General features: G+C 31.1%; 1 protein-coding gene across 1 annotated transcript; it reads left to right on the forward strand.

Moving 5' to 3' along the window:
• The first annotated feature begins 2,959 nt into the window (after positions 1-2,959).
• LOC124357725 (probable tRNA(His) guanylyltransferase) lies at positions 2,960-9,312 on the forward strand. Its single transcript, XM_046809732.1, has 2 exons — positions 2,960-3,810; positions 8,934-9,312. Exons 1-2 carry the CDS (start codon positions 3,223-3,225, stop codon positions 9,234-9,236), a joined length of 891 nt encoding a protein of 296 aa, XP_046665688.1. The 5' UTR covers positions 2,960-3,222; the 3' UTR covers positions 9,237-9,312.
• Positions 9,313-11,388: the final 2,076 nt, after the last annotated feature.

Raw genomic sequence — 11,388 nt, forward strand, 5'->3', positions numbered from 1 at the left:
CTTCTAGCATGGTCATATTCAGGGCATGTAAAAATATAGGTTACAAAGTCTCGCTATGACGTAAAGTAAATGTCAGACATAATGGAGTTAAGTACTGATCAAAAGTATGTAGGTTTTTATTTATGTCGGCGTGATGTAAAGTGGGAAAATGTGGTACACTTGGACCGAAAATGAGCCAAATGAGGCTAGATATAACAGAACAAAGTCAGGATGATTTGATCACCAGTCGTTTCAGGATTGGTTCGTATCATTCATGTTGCCTATTCTGAAAATACTAGAAGGTGTGAAAATATTGATATGAAATAATTTGAACTCCCATGTTAGTCTAGAGGTGCTTCGTCTCTGTGAGAAAAATGAAACCAAAATTATAGCACTCCCACCTAATACAACTCATCTGCTTCAACCACTCGATGTGGCATCTTTCGGCCCATTAAAACGACATTGGAGGGATATACTTCCTCATGGGAGTAAACTACTTTAGGATGCAGATGTTGTCAATTCCAAAGTACGAATTTCTTGGCCTATTGAAGAAGCTTGTTGCTGCTGCTCTGAAATCTAAAGTAAAAAGATATCTAAAGTCTGGTTTCTGAAAAATATGAATAGTTCCTTAAACAAACAAGAAGTCATTTTGTGACTTCTTAAAGCTATGGCAAGCTCTCACTTGAAGTAAAAACATAAAACATCTATTAGTATATTTGACACAATTAAACAGTCTTAGCACAAAGTATTATATACATTTAATACTTAATAAATATAAAGACCTATATTATTACAAATTATTGTACCTACAAAAAGTATTGAATTGAACACTAAATTCTATAAAATATAAATTAATCGGTTATATGAATATTAAATTATTGCAACCATAAATCAGTATTTCAGTATCTGCATGTATAAGGAATACTTAGAGAACTAGGAAGTGATAATATTAATTCAGACGAGCTCTTCACGCAGCGACTAAATGGAGTGATCACAACCGGCGGAGAGAAAGAGTGGGGATGGAGGGACCCCTCCTGCCAACTACAGATAGCTCGTCTATTGGAATAGTGGAATGAGCAGTCCGCGCGTTCTCGCTCCGTACTCCTCTGAATTTAATTTAGTTCAGTACCTGGCAAACCTATTAAAATGTATCACTGTATTTCAAACCCCTTTCCGTAGTTTAGTACAGCATACATATATTTTAAATTACATTTTCAAAGCTGGATGTTGCAGGATGCAGCACAATTAAATTGCAGGCAATCAATGTGACAAGCCTCTTAAAATGTACCACTGTGTTTTTAGCTTCTACTCTGAATTAAACACATTTCAGTAATTTGGTACAACAACATATATATTACATTTTCAAAGCTGGATGCTGCAGGATGCAGCGCAATTAAATTTATTTTATTGAACCTTGATTTTACAACGTAATTAATGGCAGGCAATTACTCTTGTCTACATACAAATAAACCAATACAACGGAGTATCGAAAGACCCAAAAAGACGTAAGGAAGTCTAATGTAACAAAGTAACCTCGTTACATTCAGTGGCGTAGCTAGAAAACATTCGAGGGTGGATTAAACATCCAGGATGATTAAAAAGAGCCCTCCTCGCAAAATTTAGAAATTTGTTTGTTTACAAGTGAATTCTCAATTTAATTGTACTTTTTTAATTTTCTTAGTCACTTAAATGTGATTTTAAGCATTCATGCTTGAAAACATTTAAACTTTTCAAAACATTCGAGACTTGTGTTCTTAGCATAGTAGATAATGATCTTCAGGGTCTCCAAAATACAAAATCAACAATTAAGAGTTTTTTAATTGCATCTTTTGTATTAAAATGTAAGCCAATAAAATTGTTTCGTAACATTATATTTGGTTCATTGCATTTTCCAACTGCCTTAATCAAATAAATATAATTTGTAGGTTACATTACTATTAGTTAGAAATTATTCGATAATTGCCATGTACTATAGATCAGATCAGCATTATAATCGCGTACGCCAGACGACACATGGCACTTATCAGGCTTGGTCGAAGTTGCATGCACAATTTCAAGTCTATAGCTTATTTTTCATTCTCGATATATCCAACAAACAGACAGAGAGCTATTGCTATAAATTAAAACTTGATTTGTAATAATTTGAGGTTATTAAAATATTGTATTTATTAATGATGTCATGTGCTTTGTTTGGTATTTAAGTCAGGTAGTTGTCATTGATTGTGTCATATTTCTATAATTATGTTTTGGTTGAATATTTACTCGCAATGTTTACTTCAATAAATTATATAAATTAGTGTAATTGTATCATAAATCTGTATATTCGTAGCATTAGAGATCAGTAGGACTAAATTATTTTCATCATCTGTATTACATAAATATTTCTGTAATATAAGTGTTTAAAATTGTAAACCAAACATATACTCATATGATATTAAACTGAATTTGTCAGTTACAGTAATATAATATAATTAGGAAAATGTATTTATTAATGATGTCACGTGCTATGTTGGGTATTTAAGTCAGGTAGTTGTCATTGATTTTGTCATATTTCTATGATTATGTTTTTGGTTGAATATTTACTCGCAAGTTTCTTTTTTAATCCCCTTAGTTTATTACAGCTATTACATAACTCTTATTACAGATTTGTAGCGTAATTATTAATTTATTTACTACTAATATTAATATAATTAATTCGACATAATTTCTATGTTTTGCAGATATGTTCGGATATAAAACGACTCATAATTCGTAAGATAATAGAAATCAGAACCGTTCCTAACTGAGGTCGCTATCAGCCGCATGTTCAGGGTTTGTCGGCACTGCTTGGCTCTGACCAGTCGACGAATTTTCGAGATTTATCGGTACTGCTCGGATCTGCCCCCTCTTTCTCTCCGCCTGTCTTGATCACCTCATTTCTCTGCTGCATGAGGAGCTCGTTTCATTCGGTTCGGTGGTAAAGGAATACTAACAGCACTCAAGTGAATGTGTGTTTGGTGTGGGCCTAACCTCAAACTGTATCTATTAATTTTGTTTACTTTAAGTTTTGTTTTATTTTATTTTATTAATTTCATGTTTTTAATTTTTGATTTACTTTATTTGTTTAGTCTGTGATGTAAAAGTGAGCTTATGAACCACTAACAGAATTGCAGCTTGAAATAGATATCCATGCAAAATAAGAATGTATTATTCCCATGTAAATAATAAAAAAATACCAGTACACTTTATAAAATTAAATAATCAATGTATCTGAACTTTTTAATGAAACAAACTATTGTGTCAATTATTGTAAGAAGTTTTGTATCATCCATGGCAAAGAGCAAATTTGAATATGTAAGAGAGTTTGAATCTGAAATAAAATGTTTACCCAACTGCTGGATTGTAGTAAGATTAGATGGTAAAGGATTTCACAAGTTTTCTGATGTTCACAAGTTTGAGAAACCAAATGATAAGAAAGCCCTTGATTTAATGACAAAAGCTGCATCTAGGGTATTTGAAGAATTAAATGATATTTGTTTTGCATTTGGTCACAGTGACGAATATAGTTTTGTGTTCAGAAAAAACACATCTATTTTTAATAGACGACAAGAAAAACTGCTTAGTTTAGTTAATAGTAAGTTTTCTTCAGCCTATGTTTATCATTGGCGAGACTTTTTTGAATCTACTGAGTTGAAGTACCCACCTGCATTCGATGGAAGAATTGTTCTGTATCCGACAGATTCAAATTTGCGAGACTATCTCAGCTGGCGTCAGGCAGATGCTCATATTAATAATCTTTACAACACAGTTTTCTGGGCGTTGGTTTTAAGAAAAAATATGACAACAAAAGAGGTATGTTATTATTACAACATATATAGATCACTACTAACACAACATAGACACAGTAGTATGACATAATAGTGTAACACTAGGGTAAATAAATCACTCGTCACACACAATGTATTTTATATTGACGGTAGGGTACGATAAGTGGACTCGGTTTTTTTTTATATCGAAGAATGTAATCATCGATACCTAATATTCCCATCTCAAGTCCTAGACCTAGACTATCAATCAATATAATAGTATCTATAGTCCTCAATAACAACCATATGTTTTAAATTAAAATATGAATTTAATATTTACAGTGATCAAACAAATTATTATATCCGAAGCCACGAAAAACAAGTCTTACATCTTTCAAAGCAATGTAGTTTAGTTTTCTAAAATTGACTGCCATTTTTAATAATCATGTCGGAAGGAGGTCATCCATGACTTCTGAGAAGGGTAGTGTCAGCAACATATTATTGCTGCCCATAGAACAAGTTTTTTTTCAAGACATTTATTATTCAGCGGCATTAAACTATATAATGCTCTCCCAGACTCTATGAAAACAAAAACAAGTCCTTTTTTGAGAGGGAGGTCAAATGACATTTGGTACAGAGGGCTTATTACAGTGTCAAGGACTTTGTCGAGTGCTCTGGTCAGACTAGCTTATATTGAGCTTTATATTAAGACTAGCCACCTGTATAAGCTTTAGTTTATTTTAGGATTAACAAAAACTTTAGTGGTATTTTATTTAATCTGACTTTGTTTTTATATTTAATTTAATTAGGTTATTCTGTATCACCTAATTTAATTGACGCTATTTTGCAGTGTTATTCGGTCTGTCAATAAAGAATTTCTGATTTCTGAAAGTGTTAACAGCTGTTAATATAGATTATTTAAGCTAATTGCTCAAAATAATTAATCAGTATCGAATGATTATAACGATGGTTATGATTATGTAACATCGTTTGCCAATTTCGATATAAAAAACCGGATCCGCTTATCGTACCCTACCCTATATTGATGGGATACTCACAAATTGATGTGTTAAAAATTTAAAAAAAACTTGGACATAAAGTTAAGGTTGCAGTGTGATAAGCAGCCACCAAGGCAACAAAACATCAATATTTCTGATTATTTAAACTAACAAATTATATTATAGGTATTTCATATTATGATATAACTTAGTTCAGCTATGTTTTTATATTTAAAAAGTAATAATTTAATGAAGAGTTAAAAACTATCTATGTATTTATTAAATGTAACAAACAAAGCCGTGTGAAACTTACTTCTTACTATTTTTAAAAATAAGTGTCACTGATGTATTTTACATTGTTTGAATTAATTTAAATCAATATTGTTATAATACATTAAAACCAGGTAGCTTTAATTGATTATAAATAACTAGCCTTATTAAGAATAGTTTTGTATTCAATAGTTTACGTATTTTTGATTGAAAATTTGGTTCGCTGATTCAATTGTCATGGTGGCCGCTTCTTATACTGCAGCTGAAGTCAAAAATTCAAGGTATTTGTAGATAACTGATGACAACAATATATTTATCTCCAATTCAAAGTCTGCTGCTTAGCTGACTTTGAGTACACTCTGACAATAAGTTTTTCTTTATCTAAGTTATTTGCATTATTTTTTAGCTCTCAGACATACGTGGTCAGACCCTCTAGAATTTTGATATTTCACTGATAGATACTACCTTGACGGATGTTTTTGTTCGTAACAATCAGAGTGGAGCTGGAGGGATTACCAACAGCCCGTTCAACCTATTTTTGAATTTACAAAAGGAAAACCAAATGATTGTGTTTGTGTTTTTTTTTTTTTTTTAGTTTTGGAGAAGCAGAAAAGTTTTTTAAAATTCTAAGGATGGTAATATCTCTGACTACCAACTCAGGTTGTGGAAGCACCTTCGAGATGTATCTATCAGAAAAATATTAAAATTAATCAAATGATAAAATTAAGACAGATTACAAGAACAATGTAATTCAAATAATAAAGAAAACGTTATAACAAAACAAACTTCTTGAATCCAAGAAAGACAGTAAATCATCTTTTTGTTTTATTTTCTAACGTTAACAATCTTCTTCTTATTTAGAATAAGTTATTTATAGAATAAATTGTGTAGAGTATGAAAATGTATGTACTTCTGGTGGTGATGATTTAGTTATTGTTCAAATTAACTACTATTGGTTGATTATGGATATGATAATTAAATATTGTTTGATAAGTTCAGTATAAATAACGGGGTCTGCTTATCATACTCTTACCCAAAAGGAACACAGTACTGATATGTCTCTTTAATCTTCAAATTCACAAGAGAAACACATTAATTCCTTTATAATAATAGTTAATTTTGTGTTGTCTTTGCCTTGCTAACTTTTTATTTGACGTAATTTAATATTTTAATTGCTTATCAAAAAACATATTTCAATACGAAATACATTAGGGCTGCCAAGTTAATTGTATACAATTACCCACAATTTATGTATTTATTACTTAGGCATTTTAATATAATTAATCTAAACTGTTGTAACCTTTTTTAAAAGAAATATAGTTGTTAACAAATAATACCTTTTGTTGTTAAAATTGTATACTTAACTGAATAAAGATATTTGTTTATTGTCAATTTAAATTTTAATTATATTGTTTTTTAAGGTAATTCTAAGCAATATATGGGTCAACCTCGATTTTTCTCATATTACAATATATTGTTCCAATAGTCAATTAGAGAAGGAAATGACTAGAATTTCTTGCCGGAAAGCAGTTATAGGGAGCAGGCAACTGCCAGACGGTCATATATTGCTTAGAGTTGCCTATTAGTGATCAGGGGCACTGACGTGATCTGGGCTTCAAATTTGGAACTACCCGAGTTAATTTTTTTCTAAAAGAGCAAGCAGCGCGAAGCGCTGCGCAGCGGGCAGGCATCGTGCGTGATCCTTTTTCTTTATTAAAAATTTTTGATAAATTGTTATTACATATTACAATATAATGTAGGTAATGTATGTAAAACAATTTTAAACACATAATTACATGCTGGAAAGCAAAGTAAAACCAATATAATCCGCCCAATACAAAATCTCCGTAAAAATCTGGTAAAGTAATCTGTGTCATTCCTTTGGCCTGAATCAATTCAGTATAGACGAAGATCACGCACGATGCTTGCCCGCTGCGCAGCGCTTCGCGCTGCTTGCTCTTTTAGAAAAAAAAATTAACTCGAGTAGTTCCAAATTTTGAAGCCCAGATCACGTCAGTGCCCCTGATCACTAATAGGTAATTTCTCGCAGTTGCCTGCTCCCTATAACTGCTTTCCAGCAAGAAATTCTAGTCATTTCCTTTTCTAATTGACTATTGGAACATTATAATGTAATATGAGTTGCCTGCTCCCTATAACTGCTTTCCGGCAAGAAATTCTAGTCATTTCCTTTTCTAATTGACTATTGGAACATTATATTGTAATATGAGAAAAATCGAGGTTGACCCATATATTGCTTAGAATTACCGTTTTTAATTAAGATTTAAATTATATTGTTTTCAATTGAAATGGGTAAACTTTGATACTCTGTTGACACTCAGTACCTGCTAATTTATTTTTGCTTTATATTCTATTGAGCTATGCTTTTTCTAATAAGGCGATTACGAAAGGTATTGCTTTTTTTAATTTTAAAACCCATGTAGGAAGAACGGATGCACCTAGTCTAAGAAATTGTTTACATCTGGTTACTTACATGACCAACCCAACATCAACTTATTTTCAAATGTCATTTTTTTACCAAAACAGTGTAAAAACTACTAATTACGAATATAATTAATTTCAAGTTAATCACCTAAACTATAAATTAGTTTTCATGTGGTTTACAATTTTTAAAGTGTTAAAAATGTATAAATATTTTTGTTGATTTTGTACCATAGCTACTACTATGCAATTTTATTAAAAAATAGCACAGTATTAATTCACAAAGTGTTTATTCTGAAATATTATTTCCAAAATAAACATGATTGGTGGCTCTAAAAAGGACAATTAATATTTTTTTATAATCTGTTGACTAAAATAAATAATAGACAAATTTGCTAAAACTACAATAAGATTTATTAGAAACCTGTTTCATTGGTAATCTTCATTTGGCAGAATTCTGATGATTTTGTAAATAGGCACTCAGACCAACCACATGCGGTTAACGGGGCTTGAACTCACGTTGTAGCACAGAGACCACTTTACGACTTACCGCTGCACACTTGCCAACTAGTGACAAGTCATTTTTAAAACAGCCAAGTGTGTTCCAGACATTTCTTTAGTATGTTTTCTATGCCACTGACATTTTGAATTATTACACTGAAGATTTTAACGAGAAAACTGTCCTATCCTATTTGCAGATTCTTATAGACCTCCACAGGAATCAAACCCGTGACGTCTTTGCTACAGTGCCATATCCTTGCTCCTATGAAACGGTGATTACATATTTTAGTTTAAAAGGAACAGAAGGAACGTAGACTCCTTTAATATGTAAATTCATTCCCAAATTTCGAACTTCTTATTGTCTCTCGTTATTTATTAGTCTACTCATCATTGGCTAGTAGGTTGTGTTTTGTTACTAAAAAAGTCATTTTTTACAATATTTCCTCCATGACTTATATATTATTATAGGGATAATCAAAGAATAGGTAACTTGATTTGCTGAAGTCTGATAGGTCACGGCTGTAAAATTACAATCATTGAATAAACTTATAAAACTCTAAATAGCTTAATTTATTGTTATGTTTTAAGTGTTCTTTTTAAAGGGTCCATCTAACTTCAGTTAAATTTAAAATGCTATTTAATAGTGTAATTTTAATAAAGATTGAATCACGAAAAACACTTGCTCCGCCAGGACTTGAACGCAGATCTCTTACTTGCCAGGTGAATATGTTACTACTACTCACCACTAAGCCCTTACTTTTTACAAATCAATTATTTTGTATTTGACCATTTTTGTTACATTCGTGTTTAAAGAACAAAATTAACATATGATTGAAAGACCAAATACCTATCAAACAACTTTTTAAAATTCATTAAATTTGTATAAACAAGTCTCGGCGGAGCAAGTGCATTTTGTGATTGAATCTTTAATATAATCTCATTTGTTTCTTTAATTTACTAGGCAGAAGAAAGACTGAAGGGAACCCTGTCATCTGAGAAAAATGAGATTCTTTTTTCTGAGTTCAACATCAATTATAATAATGAACCAGAGCAGTTCAAGAAAGGTACATCTCTGGTGCGAAAACTTATAAAGCAACCAGGAAGAAAGATAGAACTTTTTGCGGTTCCTCTGCACTGTGATATTATCGGTGACAAATTTTGGGAAGAAAATCCTGAAATTTTGGACTGCAAAGCGGCAATGAAATTTGAAAACGATGAAAATATTCCTGTGCTTTCAATAACGTCAAGAAAGTATGTTATTTAATTATAAATGTATGACTTTATTTTTTACTGTTGATATTAACTGTGCCCATTCTGAAATAAAGGATTTTGTAAAGAAATTCCACCATGTAAATAAGTGCCCCAGACTTTAACTATTACAATCTTATTGTGGGTTGAAATAATCGTATTAAAATACTTTCTTACCAATTTGTTATAAATGTGAGCAGTATTTTTTTTAATATTTTAAAAATATAAAATATATATTTTAATATAAATAAAATCTTTAGTAAGTTTAGCACAGTTAAACTTTATATACACACTAATGTATTTACTTATGTAATACTTTATGTGTAAAGCACCTGAATCAGTCATTGTAGGCTGATTAAAATTTACTTGTGATTCTTAAAGATTTTCATCACCTAGTGCTGATTTTTGTTTAGTTTTTTTTTTCAATAATCAGTAAATTTATTTTTGTACCTGAAAAAATAGTTTAACATTAACTTAGAGCATAATTGCATCAACTGTACAACTTTTGCTCAGAAAGGATATTAAGGCATCTTTGTATTATAGCTTATTTTTGTAAAATTTGATGATACAATTCAAGAATCATAATTGTGCAATAGATTGTTGAGCACATTGCTGTTTTTTATCAAGATTTCCTTCCACAGAGGTTAAGATTGTGGGATGGTATATTAATTTTAGTACCTTATCTTATGTTGCACTGTGCTTCTGATATTATGTTGTTTTGATTGCCTGCTTAGATGATAACATCTTGGATATAGAAGTCACAAGTAAGGATTTTGAAGTGTTTGGAAGTCTCTATGCAGCTTTCTCGAATTTGCACTCCAGCTAGACAGCTGATTTTCTCTTTTGTTGTTTGAGAACTCTCTCAAGATTAGGGACTTAGCTAAGGTGTCTGGTGCCCCTAGCCAGCCTTGAAAGAGGAGACTGGTTCAGGAACTTAACAAAATGTAAATGTAGCAAAATCGATTAATAGAAAAAGAATTGTTATTGTGTACAAGAGAGTTTTACTTAGTGTAAGTGTGTAATGCATAAGTTAGATGTTAGGCATGTAAATTTGTACTGGAGAACATTTGAAGATTTTGTTTGTAAAAAAATGTGTACTCAAATCAGATTGATGTCCACAAAGTAAGCACATGTATTGACGTTAATCAACAATGGTACTTGTGACTAACAACATTTAATTGCTTAAATGTAAATAAAATTTTTATGAATGTGTACAGTAACAATGTTTTATCGTTATGCTCTCTAAATGACTATTAAGTAGAACAAAAATACAGTAATGAAGAATTATTTTGGTTTAAAGAGTTATTATATTCATACATAAAAATGCATTCTAGTGTAATAAAATGAAATAGCTCAACTACATTAATTACTTAGAAAAGCACTTGAAATGTAAGATTTTATATATTGCAGAGCAGTTATCAATTTGATCAAATAAAATTAACTTCTCTTTAGAAATGTATGTTCTGTGGTGAGGTAGCAAGTGTTAACCAAAAGGAGTTAAAACGACAGTTACGTTTTATCACTGTCTTTCACCTTAAAGAGGGAGGTAAGTGGCGTTTATAAAACAAATTTAATTGCTGGTCTGATATCCTATCTCAAGTCTCTTAAATTATCAATGACAGTCCTTTAATTATTTTGCTGACAGAAATGAAGAAGTTTCTTATTGAAGGGGTTTGATAATTTAGTCCATAGCATTCTCTTTCCCTGTTCTGCAAAGGACACATAAATTTGAAGTCAATCTGTATGATTTGTTAATGTGCACCCACTCTAGTTTCTAAATTCCATTTCTCTTGATAGGTTTTGAATCCATAATTTCTTTGAGGATAACATAAACCTCTTTTAGCATTATTATAAAGCACTGACAGCTCTTCATTTTGTTGACCAACTAGTGTTGCAATATACAATGTAATGCCAATGTAATGTAAGTGGCCAATTGAGGATGATGTCAACATTAATCATTTTAAGATGCTTAAAAACACTCCACTAGTATACTTGCCTATTCTTTTTGTCTTGTTCCTCAAAGTATACTATTTTTGCACAATAGAGTATGACATCTTTGACCACTAATAATTTATGGGTAGGGTCCAATAAGCGGACCCGGTTTTTTATATCGAAATTGGCAAACGATATTACTTAATCATAACCATCGATATAATCAATCGATACTG

Source organism: Homalodisca vitripennis, chromosome 3 (genome assembly GCF_021130785.1).
Source record: "Homalodisca vitripennis isolate AUS2020 chromosome 3, UT_GWSS_2.1, whole genome shotgun sequence".
Lineage (NCBI taxonomy): Eukaryota > Metazoa > Arthropoda > Insecta > Hemiptera > Cicadellidae > Homalodisca > Homalodisca vitripennis.